The sequence below is a fragment of the Sylvia atricapilla genome, chromosome 6 (genome assembly GCF_009819655.1).
Source record: "Sylvia atricapilla isolate bSylAtr1 chromosome 6, bSylAtr1.pri, whole genome shotgun sequence".
Classification (NCBI taxonomy): Eukaryota; Metazoa; Chordata; class Aves; order Passeriformes; family Sylviidae; genus Sylvia; species Sylvia atricapilla.
In genome coordinates, this window is record NC_089145.1 from 31,449,010 (window position 1) to 31,470,556 (window position 21,547).

General features: G+C 33.7%; 1 protein-coding gene across 2 annotated transcripts in view; it reads right to left on the bottom strand.

The window, feature by feature from the left end:
• RYR3 (ryanodine receptor 3) overlaps nt 1-21,547 on the bottom strand; it is a 195,398-nt gene that overhangs the window by 53,043 nt on the left and 120,808 nt on the right. The window contains exons 48-64 of one of the 2 annotated variants that reach the window (XM_066321419.1): nt 21,250-21,470; nt 20,803-20,893; nt 19,277-19,417; nt 17,421-17,584; nt 16,406-16,484; nt 15,169-15,258; nt 13,609-13,758; nt 12,006-12,068; nt 11,496-11,571; nt 11,203-11,326; nt 7,548-7,663; nt 7,199-7,266; nt 6,482-6,603; nt 4,379-4,428; nt 3,622-3,682; nt 2,369-2,607; nt 1,356-1,437 (exon numbers count right to left, since the gene is read on the bottom strand). In XM_066321419.1, coding sequence (XP_066177516.1) covers nt 1,356-1,437; nt 2,369-2,607; nt 3,622-3,682; nt 4,379-4,428; nt 6,482-6,603; nt 7,199-7,266; nt 7,548-7,663; nt 11,203-11,326; nt 11,496-11,571; nt 12,006-12,068; nt 13,609-13,758; nt 15,169-15,258; nt 16,406-16,484; nt 17,421-17,584; nt 19,277-19,417; nt 20,803-20,893; nt 21,250-21,470 — 1,937 coding nt within the window. Of the gene's footprint in view, nt 1-1,355; nt 1,438-2,368; nt 2,608-3,621; nt 3,683-4,378; nt 4,429-6,481; nt 6,604-7,198; nt 7,267-7,547; nt 7,664-11,202; nt 11,327-11,495; nt 11,572-12,005; nt 12,069-13,608; nt 13,759-15,168; nt 15,259-16,405; nt 16,485-17,420; nt 17,603-19,276; nt 19,418-20,802; nt 20,894-21,249; nt 21,471-21,547 lie in introns of both variants that reach the window. The other variant, XM_066321418.1, reaches the window with a different exon arrangement.

Consider the following 21,547-nt stretch of genomic DNA (forward strand, 5'->3'; position numbering starts at 1 on the left):
ACTGATGTCTGCCTACAACTGTAATTTAGGAGCCTGAGACTAGTGAAAAACAAACCAAATGAAATCCACAGTTGAGAACCTCTCACACAACCTTAGGAGAGTAATTAGTTTCCTTGGATATGTCTAATCTGATGACTTTTACATTCTAAGAAGACAATTGCTGCAGGCAAAGGTGATGCTGCTAGTATCGATATGTTTAAGGAAACTGTCCAGAGCTTGCAGATTTTGCCAATCAAGCGGAAACCTATGCTGTGAGCTTTTCTTATTAAAAGGAAGCTCAAACACAATCATGTTTCATTGCCTGTGAGGAGACCCTGACTCCTAGTTAGATAAGGGGTAAGGCACTTCCTGTTTTTCCTATAAGATCTATGTAAAGGAGTATTTAAGATTTTGAAGCCCATGAAAGAAAAGGAGTGTAGTTTTGCGATTAGAGATGGATGCATAAATTCCTGAGTGAGAGCATACTGCTTGTGCACACACGTGCATGCATGCAGAGTGGGAGGAAAGATCTGTCCACCCACCTCTTGCATTTTGTATTAAAGAATTCTGAATAAATTCTGGAAGGAAGGAATTGGAGACCAGCAATTCTCACACTAGGCAAAATCTCTCCTAACTAGACCACAGACTTGAATTTCTTCCAGTTTGGCCTTTCCCTATGGATCTTAAACTTTCATCATAAGAAAGGCAGTCATAATTGCCTAACCTAAAACTCTCACAAGTATGAAGATGGGTTATCCTTATCTTGGTTCCTGTCTTGTGGTACACAGACAAGCAATTAGGAATCTCTTTTCTGAGCTAACAGATACAGATTTGATCCACTTCTTTTGGAAGAAAGGCCTTGAAACAGCATAGCAACTAGATGCTTAAAGAAATTATAGACCTTAGTCTTTTAAAAATACAAGTAACAGTTTCCTTTGTAGAGTTAATGGTTGTCAGAATACTCTACATATCCTCAGGGTTTTATGCTCAGGACAACTCTTTTGATAGACTTAGGTGTAAAACAGATGCTTCCTTCTTAGTACTCAGCCTACTTTTCACAGCAATATGTGGTAGAAAAACTTTGAGAACCTAAGAGAACCTTTGGCAACCAAAAGAAAAATTTAGCTTTTCCTATGGGAAAAATAGACTCTGCGCAGATACACTGCCATATGCGTGATAAGTTATTTACTTCTATTGGGGTTTTTTTCCCCCCGTGGAACTGAATGTTAAAGTACAGGCAATTATTTTCAAGGAAAAGTATATTTTAAACTTCTCTCGCTCTTTTAAATTCATCTTTCATCCAAACTGCTTTATCACCTAAGCAACAGACTCGTAAAGAAGAGACAATTTTGCATGCTGAGTTTTTCACTTAATACCTTTCAACATAGATGTTCTTTCCAGTCCCAAGAGAATAGAGGCTACAAAGAATTCTGTAACATGAAACTTGTACATCACCCACTAGAGGAAAATAAAAATACATTATCAGTATTTATTCAGCTAAGGTTTACTTTTCAAATATCAAACATCTGTTTTATGCAGTCTGGTAGAGAGTATCTAAAACTTTTAGCATGTGTATCACTGGACATTCTGACTGTCCATACATCACATGGTATTTACCTTCAACGTCTCTAATTCCTGGTCTATCATCTACATTCACTCCACAGCCTACCAAATCATCAGACATTCTAAGAGGACAGCAGATACTCACTAATAAGATATTCCAGGTTATCATATTCCCAGAGTACAATTTTAAGCTAACTACATCACTCTGTGTGTCTAACCTTTAGGTCCATGATCTAAAGGTACAATATATTTTTTAAAAAAATATATTCAAGGTTATCCATCTTTTAATTATGATCTGAATATATACAAAATTTTGGAACATAATTACAGATATGAGAAACATTAGAATGTAATAAAACCATTCAGCATATTGCTAAATCTTAAGGAGTCATTTCAGTATTTTTAAATGAACTGATGCTGAAAACAGGGGAAATTTAAATTCAAAGACCTACAGTGGTTTTACCATGTAAGTAAAAATCCACCAGGAGCTTATAGTGAGTTGTCTCCTTTAATATAATGAAATACAAATTTTGTGTAGAAAACTAGTCTTATCTACACATTTGTTAAGAGACCACTTAGAGGGATGTTTTAATACCCCTCTTAATGTCTGGAGAAATACTGGACATAATTAACTTTAAGATTACTGAGTATTATTTCTGAACATGTACCAGAAATAAGATATTATGTTGCTAATTTCAAAATTAATTCTGGAAATGTACATGTTACTGAAAACAGAATTTCAGCCTCTGAATCCATGCAGTCATAACTAAAAAGCATTTGTAGCATTATAACACAATAAAATTCAAAATTAAAATAAAATACTTACAAAGTAAGTCTATTCCAAAGTGATATTGTGAAATATGTTCAAAAATTGATGTTAAGATTGGTAACAATGCTACTGTAGTATAATTGATATTCTGTGAAACACCTTTGATTTGTGTTCGTGAATGAGTAAATTTTCCTAGTTTAAGATTTTCTGAAGTTTTTTCCAGGTCCTCAGCTGCATTTTCAAAAAAGCCACGCAATCCCGCTTTAACAAGCTCAGATCCTGATTTCATAACAGTTCTGAGGAAAAAAAGGTGAAGAACATCAGCTTTGCCTTGATATTTAGTAGCCTATAGAGACACATGTACATGTTAGTTACATTCTGTCAGTCTTTGAAGATACTCACATGTATCAGGAAGCTTCACATTATGAACAGAAAAGGGCATTTACATCTGAATAGCAGTATAAACAACAATTTTCTTTGAGGATTGATTGAAAAATAGTAACAACAAAGACCTGGATTACATAGTATTGCCTTTGCTTTGTGATGTGCTTTGGCATAAAACAATGCCTTTTCAGTAAAATGTTGAAAGTCACAAAAAATCTCCTCTATAAAATATGCTCAAAACCTCCCAAATCTCACTCCCTGTAGCTTTATGGGAGCCACAGTAACTAGGTGTGTAAGTCAGGATACTTCAAAGCACCCTAAATCTAGAAAATGCAACTGCAATACCAGAATCACAGTCCTGTTCCTTGACTTTTTGCATGCTTCTCTGACACCTTAATGAAGATTCCAGTGTTGTTCAGAAGTTCACAATAAGTTCATTATCAGGCTGCTGTGTAACTTAAACATGCCAGAAAACCACTCAAATTAGAAAACTGTTCTGGCCTCTGTTTTAATGTACATAATCACTTGAAAGATAAGCAGTAAAAGTTTACAAGTATAACTATGCCCATATATGAATATGCTCTGCATACTTCTAATGACAAATTTTCCACCATGCACTAGACTTTCTTAATATCTGCAGGTATCACTACTTTCAGTTCCAATGATCCATTTATATCGCCCCATAAAGCCTTCAAATGAACTTGGAAAAGTTGATAAGAGTTTTTGTTTGAATGACAGACATTGAGCAGAAAAATGTAGGTGAAGCACTTTAGACAAAATTTGCTACTATGGAGGGCACTATCTGAATTGTTGATGCTGTTAAGGTCATTGATTACAAATAAAAAATACAGAAGCAATCCAATTGCTTCTGAAAAGCTCTGTGAAACCTTTGTAGTTTGCAAATGGAATAAAAGTTGCAAACTTACCGAGTGTCAAGAGACTGAGCTAAGATGTGCAGGCAGTTCACCATTGTAGCAGAATCACTACCTGGTTAGAAAGAGATACTATGAGAGCACAATAGCACAGGAAACATGGCATAATCTAATGATCCAAAATGTCCTTACTGGAGATGCACAGTTTAAACAAGACATTACCTAAATCCCCTACCTTAGGTCCCTGGGGAGGGAGTTAAGTCTGGTTCTAGAACTAAGTTTAATTTTTTTTCAGTTTCAATTTCCATATATGAACTAAATAGAAAAATTAATGTCTACTTGGGCATATTTTCACCACCTAACCTTGCAACATTCTGAACTCTGTGTCTTGTAGTGTTTATATCTCTCTTTTTATTTTTTTTTTAACCAATATCTTTCTAGGAGGTGTATTATTTTTTCCTTATGTCCCCTTTTATCTATTAAGAAATTAGTCTGTTGGATTCAACAGTTGGATGACAGAAATCAAAATAATTAGTGTAAGATTACCTTTGAAAAGCTAAAGGTTACTGCCAGCACCCCATTTTTTTCATGGAGTCTGGAGATGTGGCAATGTGCTATTTCTTCTTGCTTTAACACTTTATGTATTTTATTAAGTGATAGCTTCAGAGCCATGTTCAATGCACTTATTAATTTCATTGGAAACTTATATAGCAATAGAATTTTGCCTATAAGTGTGAAAATCTTTGGGTAAGACAGAAACAATGGTTATGTACTATTTGAATTTTTATCAAGCTCTTTCGTAACAACTTACCAAAAAGTGAGATCCTATGTCTAACAAGAGCAGCTAGTTTGCAGAACAGGCTAAAGTCAAGAACAGAGAGAGCAAAACAAGATAATACAAAGATGAGAGATTTACTTAGAATATGAGGTAAGGAATAGCAGGAATATGAAAAAGAAAACACAACATAGTTTCTGGAAAGGGTACTTTGAGTGGTACATGATAACAGTCAACTGCATTAAGTAGAGTAACATTTTGAAGCGCCTGAGATCTCTCATTTTCTATACTTCACCACTTCTGAGACATCTTGAAATCTAAAACTTTCTTTTGACAGTGGTTTTCAACAATTGCATACTATATGGCCGAGTCATTCTTTATGGCTATTGTTTCTGAATAAGAATGGTTTTTTTGTAAGAACAAAAAAAAAAAAAAAAAAAAAAAAAAAAAAAAAAAAAAAAAAAAAGAGAAACATTTTAGTGTTTTACTTGGCATTCTGCATTTACTTGGCATTCTACATTCATTCTGCAGGAAATGAATCTTAAAAATCTTCATACTTAAGATAATATAAAAATAATACTAAAACAATTATTAAAATAATTTGGAAAAAGGATGTTCTTTATAAATAAATAAATCTATGTTTACCCTCTGATGATGATAATATGAATCCTAAAGATATACACACTAAAAGAGCTTCTGGCAAGTATATCAGATACTCGGATATCTAACCTACCTGTCAAAACAGTAGGATAATCAAGAGAATATTGCACTAAACTCCATAAAGATTAAAGGGGCTACTTTAGCAAAGATAGCTAGAGAGACTTGCATATCATTTGGGCCATACTTTACAAATGGAATTAGGACATGAAAATGAAGCATATATCTTAGGACTTGGTATGGCCTAATACTAACCACAGATTTTTATTATCTTCACAATGGTAAGGAGATACTATACTTCCTATAAGATGAAGATGGCAGATAGTCACTTCTCTCAGTGAAGGATGTACAGAGAATTATAAGACATTTCTGCAGTTATACTAGCAGTCACATGTGCTAGACATCTAACTTCATGTGCCTTCTAAAGCCACTTTTATAGCCCTAGAACACATCCTTCTACCTTCATTAAGACATGACTGACTTTAAGGAAGTAACAGGAGTATTCAGAGAGGAAGCAAGAAATTGAAATAAAATGAAATGACACTTCCATCCTCCTGAGCCCTCTTTCCCAGCTCCTGGAAGACTATCTTGCAGGTTTGTAAATATCTGAGTAAAGCAGAGTTTTGGGGACTTACCACTCTTACACACAACTGCCCTATAAGGACTACCACTCAAAAGGAAGATGGAAACTAAGGGTAATAAGAATTTAGGGAAATGCAAAAAATGTGTTGAAAGAGAAACTAAAGAACGGAATCTAGGAAGCTGAGTCCTAGGCCTGATCTGGTGGAATAACAGGTAAGTAACCTTTACTTTTGAATTTTATATTTAATTCCTGCTGGAAAAAGCAGTTAACTCTGGTCAAGGAAGTAAAGGAAAGTAAAAGATATCTGAGAAACTGACAGCTAAACTAAGTATGAAAGTAAAACAATTAGAAATACTGTGATACAAAATTTCCAACAGAACATAACCAGCAGCACACCTCAGGGGGGAGAAAAAAAAAGGCAAATTATTTAATTACGGTAATAGTTAATATTATTTAGTATTATTTTTAAATTTTAATTGCAGAAAAGATAAATTCATACTTTCATATAGACAGCACATTCTAAATTAAAAGGCAATTACTTTTCACAGAATTTTCTAGAATAACTGGGTCAAATTGCTGATACCATCTAAACAGTAAAGACATGCAAAAATTATTAATTCCAGTAATATTTGTGCAGGGGCTGAAGTAATTTTGTATAGAATCCATATTTACCTCTAAAAAGCTGCCTTATTGATACTTTTAATACTTTTTTGGTAGCTGAAAATTTAAATAAATGTGAGACCATTTAAACAAACCAAAAGTGGAAAGAGCTTCAACCAGAAACTGCCACCAACAATTAAACAGAGCCCCATCAGCATCTGTCTTTCTCTATAGTCTAAGAAGATACCTTTAGTTATCTGAATAAAATCCTATTGTGAATATCTTAATCTTTTACTTACCTTGCTACCATTTCCTTTTCCTTATTTGATGCATATCCACTGCTACTGAGGGTTTTTGATGGAGAGGACAGGAAGTAGAGGCAGTGATTTGTAAAGTACTGATCAACTAATGGTAAAAGAACCTAAGAAATATAGACAAAAATGTATTTTTTACAGAGCACAATGGTAAGTGTAGCAGCAATGCTCTGATTGGTCAAATTTCACAAAAAGAATTTTAGTTCTCTAACAACTGTATTTTTTATTTCAGACACAAACTCATATAAATTGAAACCTGAAGTCTTACAGTTTTATTCAAAATTACATAAAATAATAAATAAAATTCCACAGAGATATCTGGTTTGGATCTAATACTGCATAGGAATATTTCTTTCTGCTAATTAGATGATACGCACTTCAGTGATTTCTTGTAGAAAAGAAAATCAGATTAAATTTATATATTCGGTGATAGTATTTAATATCATGTAATGAATAATCTGCCTTTTAATTTTTATGTTTCTTCTCAGACAAAATCACATATATTGAAGTATTTTGAAATATTTGAATCCAGCAAATATACTGAGATTTTTTTGAAGATATTTCAAAATATTTGATAACAGTTTGATTAGTTATAATTTAAAAATGGAAAAGATGTTTTCTATTATGCAAAAACCAGTCTAACATTACAAATGTACATATTCTGTACAGTGGAACATATGTGAACATAAAATAATCACTCACTTTAGCAAAGAATTTTATTTCTTGGTCATGTGGAGATTTTTCAGTTTTTCCACTGGTTACAATGGCTTCTGCAAGGATACAATCAAAGCAGACACAAATAAGAACCTGTCTAATAATAAATAACACAATAAATCTTTCAGATAGACTAAGTTTTACTCAAATAAAAATAAAAGAGCAGAAACAGTTTAGCTAGTTACAAATGTTCAAGAATTAAATTTGAAAATTAAGACACTATTTAAATTTCTTAAATGCAATAAAAATATCTACCACTAAAAATGTCAACCTATCAATTAAATATTTAAATTTCAACAATTCTAATGATTTAAAAAAAAAAAAATCTGCAACTTACCCAAATGTGCAATAAACTCTTGAGCAGAATCAACATATTTTAAAATTTTCTTCAGAAACTTAAAGGCAAACCTCTTTTCCATGGAGGAAGCATCCAACTCCATGTCATTCAGGCCCCTGTTTTGAAAAGGATTAAGAGAAGTAGCATTGATGATGGCACTAGCAAAAATGATGGCACTAGCAAAAATGATGGCAGTACTACGAAGAATTTCATGCTTTATGTTTTTCATTATGGTAAATTTTCATAAGAAGGAGAAAATTACCATGGTAACTCTTAATTATCAACTCTCCAGAAAGAAACAGAGAAAAAGGAACTGACTTTAAAAAGAGGTACAATAGTTTATGATTAAGTATCCAAGATACATTTATTTCAGGCTAAGGACTTTAGAGTGCTACCTTATTACACAGACAAAACCATCATGCATCTGAATCTAACACAGTAATGTGTTGGTCACACAATTTCTACTGCTGGCACATTTACGTTCCAAGTGTTTTGGAAGTCAGCAGTTACATCTTTACAAAAGCAGCCCAAGTACTACCCTTATTTCAACTATTCACTGTTAAACTTCATTTTGTCCTTTAATTTTATGAAGGAACAAAGCCAAAATTACTTTAGCTACTAAATTAAAACTTGAATGTAAGTAGCAAACCATTATATTATTAAAATATTTGAAAAATTTCAACAAAATACAATAGTTTCTGAAGAGGCATGTATTATTTTTTTTAGGTTAAATTCATTGCCTAAATCATGGCAGATCATACAAGATATTAAAGAGGAATAAACTCCTCATTCTTCATTCCACAAATCTGCAAACAATGCTTTCTGTCTTGGCATTCAGGACAAGAACAGGGATTATTTTTTCTTTTCCCTTTTGAAGTCATTTAATTTTACACATTTTTAAAATTTATTTTGTTTTCAAATGTACTTTTTTTCACAAGTCATTAATTCTTCAATCTTTATTTCCTTGAGGTTGTCTTGTACTTTTGTTTAGTTTGCAACTTCTTCATAGTCTCTTTATTCCAATATCAAAAGATCTAAACTCTAATTGAGATTTTCTATTGGTAGATGGTGGGTTACACCTGGGACATCTAACTGCTTTATCCAGGAAGTAACTGAGTGACATTAAGGATAATCTCTAGTTAATCACAGATGGTTACTTCATCTGTTTCTATACAACCTCTTCAAATAGCAGCAGATAGGAAGACACAGCCCTTAACAGTTAAGGGAAAATATCCTGGCCAAAGGACATGCAGAGACTACAGAGGAGCTGAACAGCGTGTCAGAAGTAGGGAGGAAGGAAGGAACTGGTAATTTGTGGCACTGAGGCAAAGGCAAGAAAGGAAAAACCAAAAAAAGGAAGTTGCTGGACTCAGTGCTGTGGTATAAGTACATGGGCATTTGTACTGAGAGTCCTTACCACTGGTATGGGAGTAAATTAGGGAGGTAAAATGGAATATTAGACTAGCAGTTTAAAATATTAGACTATGCTCTCATAGCAGCTATGAGAGAAATCCATGCAAAGTAAGTAATTCTTGGTAGAGGTTGATGGAGCAGAAATTTTAACAATAAAACAATCTAATAAGAAAATACATGTTCTTGACCATGTCAGAACAAACTTAAGAGGAAAGAAATGGTTATAGTCTGGGGAAACACAGCCAGAGAATCAAGGAAGACATTTCAATCCCATTTTAAACACAAATTTAATAGGGCTCTAATCTCTCATTTTAGCTGAATTTGTGAAAGGAAAAAACCAACCAAACAAAAAAAAACAAACAAAAAAACCCCACCAAAAACAAACACACAAACAAACAACAAAAAAACTATTGTAGGAGTTCTAGTTTGTATACTTTGATGAGTCCCAATTAATTTATCTCTTGTGTAATCCAATTGTTTAATATGAATTAATAGCTGTGTATGCTTGAGAGGCATCTTCTGCTGCCTCACTCGCACAAAGGAGACTAAGTCCTTATCTGTATTTTCAGTGATGTCGCTGTAAATATTTTCTTTTTGAGTTTATAAGAAGTCATTCTTCCTAAGAGATTATACATACTTTCCTAAATATTGAAAGATGTTGATACGTCTGTGAAATATAAAAAACAATATCCAAAGACCTTGCAGAGATTTAAAGTTGTTCAACAAAATACCATGTTGTTTCTAATACATACTTGAGTAAGTCCTGAGAGATTTATCTGTATGTCATAAACACACAAAATGTTTCAAAAATTTTCTCAGAAAAGAACAAAAAACCCAAACGAGAGGCAGATGGTACATGTAAAGTACAGATGCTGTTCTGCCTATACATTTCCAATTATAAGCAATTCCTATGTTTTAATGATTAGTCCAACATTTTCAAGAACGGCATCTGGCATTGTGATAATTGCAATGAGTACTTTAAAAGATTACATATATATATATGTATATATGCATATATTCATCTGAAGAAAACACTGAAAAGAGGATAATCTTGATTCATCCTTATGCAGACAATCATTGCAAACTCTTTGGCCATATCAATGAAGTTTGAACATGCTTTTTCAAGTTGATTTGTGCCATGATATTGGGACATCAATATAATCAAAAAATTTATTTCCTGAGCCAAACACACGCAGCTGCAAAATTTGAGCAATCCCATTGGTGTTCAGATCATTCATTTGCACTGACTAGACCAGCTTTTCTTACTCAATGGCTCTGAAGCAACTATAGAGGTTATAAAAATATTCGGTGGCATACCTACATTTTGGGTTCAGGCTGAGAGCCTACATATGTGGCAGGAGGGAATTTTTCTCTGTAGTAATACAGAAATGTATACTTGGAACTGTTTTCCCATCTCTTAGAAATATTACTGATTCTGGAAGCAAACAAATTTACCTTTTGCAGATCCTAAAATTTGACTTTTATAAATCTCTGAATATACTTTCAATAGAGACACAGACTCGAAAAGTAGAAATAAATGAAAACAGGTAAGCTCTAACTCTATGCATGTACAGAAAAATTTGTTCATTAATACAGTTTAGTTCACAAAAATGCTTAATGCCAGAAAACTGAGGCTTCTCATGTGTCCAGGTTTTTCACATACAATAAAAGAGGAGACTTCAAGTATAATAATTCACAATTCCATTAACTCCATTATATAAAGCCACATTCTACAGTAAGAAATCCCCATAGGCCAGCTTACTTTGATATACAGCAATTCAAGTTACAGTAAAGAAAGTCTATGCTTTTGCTAGAGTAGAAGTTAATACCCACAAAGTAGCAACTTTATTTTATTACTTTACAGAACTCAAATCAATATTGTTTTCAAAAACTGGATTAAAAACCAGTTTTGGATAGATATGTTTCAGTATCAGACCTCAGATTAATTTTCCCACAGACACTGCTGGCTGCTAACTTAGACATTTTAAACTATACTCTTGTTTAATTACCCTACTGTTGCATTTTGTATTCACTATGATCACTATGATCACATACTTATGAAAAATATTGCCTGAATATGCTGTTTTAGAAGAGTCTTTCTGAACACAAAAATAACTCTGATTCATAGAGGATCTGCCAAACAGTAATTATGTTAATAACTGCCAGTCTGCAGTGAGATAAGGTCAACATGCTGGTTTGTGCACTGAATGCAAGCAAGCATCTGAAAAAATGTGTGACTTACCGAGATATGATTATACCATTGACCTGAAGGAATTTAAACAGCTCTTGTGCCTTTTCACGGTCCCGTGATTTCTCCTTGGCTGTCAATGTGTCATAAGGTACCAGTAAAGGATGACTACCTCCACCTTTAGTAAGTTGAAAGAACTGTAAGTTTTTCTACTGTAATATTTATTCTGCTTCATGTACAAAAGGAACTAATCATTTTTTATTGTCTTACACTGTCATCTTTCAGATTGCTTCTGCTCCCTCATCCTCCTTGTCTTTTTTGATGTGGTTTTCAGGATTGTGGCTTACCTTTGCTTTCCAACTCCATTTTCTTCTTTTTTGCCCATATATTATGGTAGTTTTCTGCCATTACCTCAACCATTCCCTATATTAGCATCAGAAAAAAACAAGATGCAAGATTAAACGACAGTTAAAGGTTCTGTTATGCTACATAATTTTACAGTCTTGAGTAAAGTCTTGTGATAAAGAAACATCATGTGGAATTTCTTATTGGAATTTCTATATTCAGCTGTTGTTTGAAATCAGCACAAGCACAGAATACTCATAACATGCTGTTGACAGCCCCTTCCCTAGCTTCGTGCTTAATTTTTGCTGGGAACTCAGGAAGCACCAATGGCATGAACAGGAGAAATTTCATCTTTCAGTAGGTAAATAGCATGCACCTTTTCTACAACAGCTTATCATAACTACAGTCACTAATACACTCATAAAACCTAAAAAAATTCAACTCGTTAATAATAATGAAATGAAGTACATCCATTCCTTTCAGCATAATATATGCAAAACACAAATACAAACCTGGAGCTCCCTAGAAAGTGCTACATTAGAGAGATCAAGTGGTGTTGGGCTGTACCCATTTCCCTGCAGGGGAAAAGAAAATTATTCTCAATTAAAATAATTTCAGATAACCAAATATTCAACTACAACTTCTCTGTCCTTGACCTGATTAGAGTAACACCATTCCCAAATTCATACTTTCTTGTAGAAACTGTTCACCTATTTTGCAGTGTAGTGAAGGCACTGGATGATTAAGAGAATGGGTTTACTAGTGTGGAAGCATGCAGGTTGCTGCAGATACTTAGATTTCTCTATTCACTATAGGTGGCAAGCTGCAAAAAACTGAGCTTTTAGCCTAGAAGGAAACCAATCATGAGACATACAAGATGTGCCCTCAAAACATGACAGAACCATGTGGGAGCAGCCTGAATGAGTTCTGTGCTAGGAATGAGACAATACAACGAAAAGATCAATTATTTTCTCAGAGGAATTTACAGTCTAAGAAAAAGCAGGAGTGTAATATATTAACACAATCTTCAACTGGTTTAAGTGAGAAAGCTCCAGTTCAGAATTTGTTAGAGGTGCCTGTTAAATGTGAAAGGTTACATATAAATCACTGATTTCAAATGTGTACTCAAGTTAATTATGTGCTAGAAACCTCTCCTCTGTCATGTCTTTATCATTGCAACTTGGGCAAGAAGGCCCAACTGCAGAACAAGTTCAAGTGGCTGGAAGCCGAGATTCCAAAGAACTTCCTGTAAGGCAGTAAGGTTTGCTGAAGAGATAAGAAATGCTGAAGAATTATCTTGTAATGGAGTGCTCGGGGCCCCTTTTGGTGAGCAAATACTGGTCCTGGAGAAGGAGCCCAACACAGGCTTAAGGTGGCAGGTACTGATGCTCACAGGATCAGTGCTGGTGCAAGTGCACGTAAGGAGTTAACTTGTGACACAGCTTTGCACACTCCTTCCAGGACTTGTACCCAATACACTGCTTATTAACTGTCACTATATTTATGGACAAATGTGTAATTCAATTTGAGGGGTACAATAACAATACCCCAACACTTGTCATAATTTTAAGCAGCTTTCCTCCTCCAAGTCACATTGATCAGCAGTCTCAACATGTGATTACAATAAAATCTACAAACAGAAAAAAAACCCTATCATCACCTGAAAATTTTGCTTGTAGCTTTTTTTTAAAAAAAGAGATTGTACATTTGATAATCTCTTTTGTCAGTCTTAATTGCAATCTTAACAAAAGCCATGTTAGGCTCTTCTGTTTGACCAAAAGAAAAGGAAATTGCTAGATCTATTTATTATAAAATAAAAGACTTTAAATGCCTTGTCTTTTTTCTTTGAACGACTATATTAAAAGGATCTTCAGTTCTTCTAAGAAAATTAATATCTATGGTCACTTATAGGCTCATTGTCTTAAAAGGTTTTTTGAATTCCCTCTCTGGTGTTGCACTGTGTTTATTATAGCGACATGACTTCTTATCTCAGAACCCTACCATTAAAAGTTTCTTTTCATTAAAAGAATATAAAATTGCCATAATTGTTTATAATTTATTAGTAAATTAATGAACAGGCCTTTTGTTTTCTAAACTTAAGGTGCTTTACCTTACCTGACTAGACTGAGATATACTACGAAGCTTTTCATTCTCACGCTGATGTATTATTGCTTCTCCTCCCTCCTTGGTCCTTTCTAGGCTCCATCCCAAGGCCAACATGGTTTTCAATGATTCTCTGGCAGGCCAACGATAAATTTCCTTTTCCTTTGAAAAAAAGAATGGAATTTTTTTTCTGCATTTAGTGTGTAGCAAAAGCACAATAAAAATATTCTGTCCTTCTCTGTTAAGTGCCATGTGCCACAAAATTATAGAAAATTTGTATATTATGTGAGAACATAAAATACAGGGTTTTTTGCATGGCAGAAAAGATTTGAACTACCTCCTATTAAAAAATATTCTTACTGGCATTTATTGCTGGGATTCATGTTAAAAACTAACAGCACTGCAATGAGCCCTGGAGCAATTATGAAGATTGGACCTGGAAAGTTATTCATCAATCTCATCAGCACAAAATAATAAAGAAATGATGGTACTGTGAGTGCTATAAATTAGTTAAACAAGTGTGTATCTTCAAATGCATCAAGCACTCAAAAGCTTTTTTTTCAGTCTTCCTATATTTATATCCACTCACAGACACAGAAGATTACTGAACTATGCACTTCTTCATACAGAATTACCAATTAAAAAATAGGCAACAGACCATATTCCAACACTACTTTGAAAAATAATAGTGTTAGAAAAATTCTGAAAATTTGTGGCAAAATTTTGAGTATTCCATATTAAGAATTTTCAAATCAATTAAAAAAAAGTATTTCAGGTTATGCCATAAACCAGTTGCTCAAAATGACAGTTTTAGGGATAGACCTGATTTTTATGTTCAAAAGTTCTAATTTCAGACAATTCAGAAAATTCTCTTTGAACTGCTTAAATAGCCACCAACAATGCTTTGGTTCCTCTCCAAAGATTCCAAAGCAATTTACAAACCTTAGGAAACTCAACCCCTTTAATCCCTCTTGATTCTTGTCATGTCTATTTTCTGAGCAGGAAAAATGTGGTGAAGAGGGACATATAATTGACTTGTTTCTCCAAGTGAATCATTACAAAAATAAGCAACAAAATTCAAATTCACTTCCCTCTTCTGACAATTAGAAGACAGTTGTGCCTAGTCAAGAAATTCAAAATACTTTAAATGTTTTTCTGCATTTCCAACTGAATCATCTCCTACGCATTTTTTACATTTTTCTACCATTTTTCTGGAAGACAAAATTGCCTTCAAATATGTTAAATTGTGCTTTCATTAAGCTCCAGGAGGTTCTGTCAGTCATTTCTCATCCATGGAAGCCTCAAAAAAACTGTGCTACTGATACTTTTGAGTTCAAATTTGCCCAGGCCTATGAAGAAACAATGAACATTATGCCTAATAGAAGCAAATTATACAAGACTTAGTGTAAGATTTACTGAAAAATCACTTCAGCATAAAGTTGTATCTATCAACTGTAACAATTCTTGTTTGTGCTTCTGCCTGACATTTAACAGGTTATATTTGAAGTGAATTTTTAAAAGCACACGAATCAATCTACTTCATATTGATGCAGCTGAAATTTCCTCTATTACCTTTTCAGCTAAAGTTTTGAAAGGCCGTATTAATGGGTGAGTCTTCATATTTTCATCCAGTGAAACACCATATTTCCATCCACTATTAGTCTGAAAAAGAAAAAAAACAATTGAAAACCCCACTGCAATAAGATGAGAACAACATCAATGAGTGAGAGCCAATTAGCCAGTTTCCTTTGTCACATCAAAATGCCAACCCACTCCAAGAGCTGCTCAGTGCCACAGCAGAGGAGCATGCATCCATCTGTGGACACTCAGGTGCCTGAGACAGAATGGGAGCCACCTGTGAGTAGTGGGTCTCATGAGACTAGTCCTGAGCCAAACTCACAGTGGCTCCTTTCAACTGGGCTCATGCACTGAGACTGCTCTGACTGAGGCAAAAAAGGCTGTCCCAATTCTATGGGAGGCTAAAGTCAGAAACACAGATAAGAATAGGTAACTAATAATAAGAACATAACTAATGAATCCTTTGCGTTAAACAACAGTAACTGAAATTTATGGTTTGAAATTATTCTGTGTATATTTACATATGCATACATATGTATACCTTCCTCTACAAGTTTGCATGCATAGGCTCCCCCCAAACAAGAGAATTATTTTATACAACTCTCACATAAAATTGCTCTTCATTTGTTATTAATTGTTATAATAAGTTATTTAAGAATTCATTGTCTTTTCTGGTAGCTCTGTAGAAATAATGAAAAAGAAACCTGACACAGTGACAGAGCATTTGGAAAATTATAGAGAAATTCAATACATAGCAGGCTTCTTAAAGCTAAGAAGAAAGAAAAGCTATGACTACTTATCTGAAATAAAAAATTACATTAGACTGTACTTAGATCATGGAGCTGCTGCACCATTGCCAGGCAAAGTGATGCCTAAAGAGCTATGTACTTTTACTTAAAAAAAAAAAAAAAATTAAACAAAAAGCCCCATACAAAAACCCAGAACAACAAAAACTCACCAAAATCCCAAACAAACAAAGAACCTCCCCAAACCCAACTCCCTCTTTTAATCACCTCAAATCTCTCCTAATAAGTTCTTTGAAAAAGTAATGAATTGCAATGCATTTTCTTAAACAAGAGGTTTTTTTCCACATATCCCAAAATAAATATGTAGACATCCATTCACTCTGAACAAGGGCCTATCAACTAAACTGCCCAGATTCAATTTCAATATTCACACTAGGAATTATTTACTAGTGATGGACAGTTACCAGGCTTAAAATAACTCCTACCTTTTCAAAGGCCCATTTATCATGGGAATGTTCAGCATACTTGCTTACAATATACTCCAGCTTCTCGGGAAGTACAAGGCTGCAAGCAGAGGGTTATGGTCATTCAATCATAAGTTACTGAAGCCTGATATATGAAAAGAAATGTCAGTATAATTTAGCACTAATCAAAATGCTTCACCTCCAATGGAAGGCATGACATTTGGCATAGCAATTCCCTATTCTTTAAAAGAAATACAACATAAAAGGTATAGCTCAAATGGCATTTACAGAGAACCTTTAAGTACTTAACAGTCACACTTTCTAGCAACTGAAATCACAAAGAAACAAAAACCTGCTTCACTACAACCTACAGGTAATATTGTTGCTAATTCTTAATACAGAATAATATTAATATGGATGTTTCACAATGCATAATGATGGAAGGATTAGACTTTAATAGCAAGACTGAGCTAGTGATCCTCAGTTCTTGAATATAAAGTCTGTATTTTAAAAGCACAAGATTACTAGGAAGGTCAAATCTCTATTTAAATCATCCTACATGATCTGCTTATTTTGCCATATCATGTTTCTACAGATCAATTATCAAAATTAAGCGAAGATCTTATAAAAATTGGGCTACAGACCAATTAAATCATCAGGTTTTTGTAATTTTGTACAAATTGTCATAAGCACATGCAAAATAATGGTGGTCTCTAATTTATCTATCCCAAACATTTGAACTATTAGGCAATAGGGTACATAACGAATGTAGAATTTACTATTTTCTCCCCAGACATAAGATGGAAATATTTAACATCTCTTCAGGGCTGATCAGAACATGGCCTGGTAAAAAAGACATGTTGCATTGAAGTATCTGGTAGAAGGAAGCAAAAATCCCTGTACCACATCTGAATGTCCTAACACCACCAACATGTCAGTCACCAGCCAACTCTCCCTACAGAAGATAAAACATGCTAATAAGGAATAGTATAAAAATATTTAAGGGAAGGAAACCATTATGAATTAAATTACTCACTTCGATGTGCTGACAGGTTTGGGATCAAAATTTCCTTCTGGATCCACTGAAGTCTGCTTTTCCAAAGTTGACATAATTCGTGTATCTAAATAATCAGGGGGCAAGGCACCAGCTATAGCACTTAGACAAGGCAAAGCCATTCGAAAGAGCTCTGGATCATACTTCTGCAGGAGAGATAGGAACTGGTTGGAAAACCCAATAGAGAAACATGCAAAATGTTAGTGAAATCCAAGCAGCCATAGCTATGTACAAATATTAGAAGATGCAAGCAAACAATAAGTCACATTTAAAACTCATAGAGCAAAATTATTGTTGCATGACATCTATTTTCAATTATAACAACATGATATATTCTTAAGACTACTCAAATTGATATGAGTGTACTGACACTGTGTATGTATATGCAATAAGAGCTCAACTCGAGCTTTCTTTGGGCCATGAAGGCCTGTATAGGAAGCATAAAGGTTTGTTTGCCTAGTTGCAGAGCATGATCATCTGTAAACCCTACCTCAGTTCTAAAAAAATTACTAATAAATTTAGTAATTAAATTTACTAATAAAATTACTAATTCCTGCAGAATTAGCAGAGCCATTGTCATTTTGCCTTTCTTTTACCCTGCACTATTTAATTTTAAAATATGTTCATTAAATGAAAATTATGATTTACTGTAGCAAAGTGATTTCATGATTTTTAAAGACATTAAACCTGTAAATATCTTAGAAAAAAAAAGAATGGTGGGGAGAACAGTATGTCAGCAGATCAGATTTAAACAACTCTTCTTTCACTGGGCTAACAACAATTTACAGAAAAATAAAAATGTTGTTATAGAGATCCACCAATACTGGCAGAAACACATCATGTTAATTAATCTGTTAAAATCCAACATGTACTAATTTGAAACATTTGACTGCATTAGGCACTCATGACACTTCACACTTGTGAAAGCAGTAAGAGAGTAAAAATTTAGTAAATGTTACTAAAATCAAATACAAATAAAGCTGAAAAAGCCATTTCAGACTAATGCAGAGATCATTTTTATGTCCATATTATAAATCAGAATGCCCAGAGGAGCAATCATCTAAATCTGTTGTTTAGAAAAAGAACATAAATTCAGTGAGACACAATTAATCTTATTTTTTATTGTCCTAAAGCAAAAACTTATTTTTGATTGGGCTAAACTTTGTTCCCAAGAAAGCACAAAAAGTGTTTACTCAGTAAGATATTTCTCATATCAAAAATGCAACATTTCCTTACTGAGAGAAAAAACTATGCAACATTTCCTTACTGAGAGAAAAAACTAAGTTAAAAAGTCCCAATATCACACTTTGTAACAGAAAAATGGAAAAGTGTTTATTTCATAGTGTATTGCATCATATATCTTCAGCTGGGCAATAGCTGGAAAACTAAAAAAATATAAATATATATTTGAGGACAATGTAAATTTATTCTGCATATACCATCAATTTGATAAGCACGTACATATATTTATCAAAATTAATTTTATGTCAGTAAAAAGTAATTTAAAATGTAAACAAGATAGGAGAGCAGACAACACTGATGTAAGTGCAGTGAGAACTAAACATTATATATATATACACACACATACAAATATCTCCTCATTAGTAGTGTAAAGTTGACAAGTATATCAAGCAAAGATTTGACATTTCATCGGCTTGGAGAAAATATTTCAAGATACAGTGTTCATCTTTTTCCTTCATCAAAAGTATTCATTGCTGCATCTCCCATATTGGATGAAATAACTGTTAAAATAGGAACTTTCTGATCTTGGCACAGCAAATTATCACTATAAAGCTTTTGTACACACCCCATAATGTAATGTGAATTGCAGCCATTACCTTATGAGACAAGGAGTCAAATATTCCCCAAAAAAGTTTTTCAGTTAAATGTAGTTCTTCTTCTGCTGCAATTCCATAGCTTCCCATTCCTGAAGGCAGACAGTAATATTTCCAGCACTGCTCATAGTGATTTGTCAGGAGCTAGATTTTCAAGAAATAAAAAATGCATGTGAAACATTGTTATTTAAAAAAAAAAATAAAAAAATGTTATGTTAAACAGTTACAGGAGTAGTATTATTCGTGTCTGTCTCTTCATTTCCAATGGCTCAGAATAATGTCTTTTTTCTTCTTTTTCTTTTTGGAAGAGCAGCAGAGCCCATATTGTTAAAGTATAAAACTTACATTATTTCCAGCTCCTGCTGTGGGGTTCTCAATGGTAACAGGGAGTAGCAAAATTTCAGAACTGTCACCATTTGAGTACAGACTAGCTCACAGGATAAAAACAGAGACAATGAAATGAGTATAAGGCAGGACATGATAGATTCTGATGAAGAGTTTTACAAATTCCAAGGGATTTAATTCCTGTCATTTGTAGTTGGCTTTAGTGTTATTCAAAACACTGCAAAAGACACCTACAGTACACCCTCTTGGCTGTGACTGCTCAGCTCTGGAAAAAAATTGACAGAAAGAACTATCATAGAGGAAATATGTAAAGTAAAAGAGCTAGTATATTTGACTATTGGTGCACTTTACACATAATTTCAAATTTCTATCAGTTTCTTCTGTAGAACTAAAATTTCCTATCCCAGAGAAGATAAAAAAATGTCTTTTAGTTTCAGACTAGAATCTTGACATTTTAGTTTTTACTGCAAAACTGTGTAAGAAGAAAAATAATTATTAAAAACCAGAACAAACACTCCCTCTACACCACACTTTTAGTCAAAAATTAATGATGCTCCAGAGTATGTTTGTGAATATCGCCACTCTGCTTTAAGGTATGATAAAATTTCAATTCTTTCACAAAAACACACAGACCTAAGATCGGGTTGTTTTATCCCAACACAAAAATGAAACAAATCTGACAGAATAGTTCCAAATAAGATTTATTTATCAGCTAACAGTTCTGTTTTTACAGAACCAAAGGATAGATAATACTTCAGTTACAGATTACTCAAAAATAAAAGGTGAATTTTCCTCCCTGAATCCTGACTCTTAGATTTCACTCAAAATTCATTTCTGGAATGTGAATTCCACCAAGAGTTGTTATAGTTCGTATAGCAGAAGAAGAAATCTCAAGATAACACTGACATTTAAACTGATTCATTCAAATACTCTTTTGCTGAAGCAATGGGAAAGTCAACAGTTCACCATAGAAAATATCATAATCGGCTTACTGTTTGCATTAGGCATGATTTCAAAAATTTTGCAAACATTACAATTAATTTGAAAGACTACAAAACAGTAACATTATTTTCAATTTCAGAAGTAATTTTAATACCCTCCCCATTCTGTTTTTAAAAAGAAGACAGCAGCAGTTTATTTTGAAGTTTTATGTTGGATGCATATACAGAAATTAAAGTATTTACCTTGAGAGGCATTTTACAGTATTCATTGAGCAGAGGCACATCAAAAACCAGCCTTCTCAAGAGCTGTTGTAGCATAGAGGGACGCAAATGGCTGTAAATTTAAAAAATAGATGTTATTAGCAAAATTCACACAGTTCAGTGTAAATGAAATAAAAATTGAAGTCAACTTACATATTACTCATTAGAAGTATTTTGAATAAACAATGCTAGGTGCTTAAGGCATCTCACTCTCTGCCTATAGAAGGATACAGCACAGAACATTGTGCTACCTTTTAACACTCTGAAGTGAACAGACAAATCTACATTTCAGCTCCTGAAATAACACTGATCATTCATTTCATGCAAGAAAAAAATAGCCTTAGGTCTACACTACAGACAAAGGAAGAAGTCATTAAAACACGTATCCTGCACAAAATAAATTAACCTGTACACAGGTGTCATACGTACTGGCAAATAGCAAGCAGGCATTCCTCAATAGCATCTCTCTGAGCTTTCGTGAGGGACCGTCCCTTGGATAACCTATATATTGTGTGAAGCATGGAGTCAACCAGAGAGGCATGATGCTCTGTTCCAGAAAAGAGGGGAGCACATCTTTTGAGTAACGGAAACACAGCTGAGCAAATATATCTATTTAGTGCGAGAGCTGCCTCTGTGGTACTTAGAGAAACCTGTATGAAGTAGTAAATAATTGTTAGTATTACAATGGATAAAGCCCACTAAATATGAAGGCTATAAAACATAATAA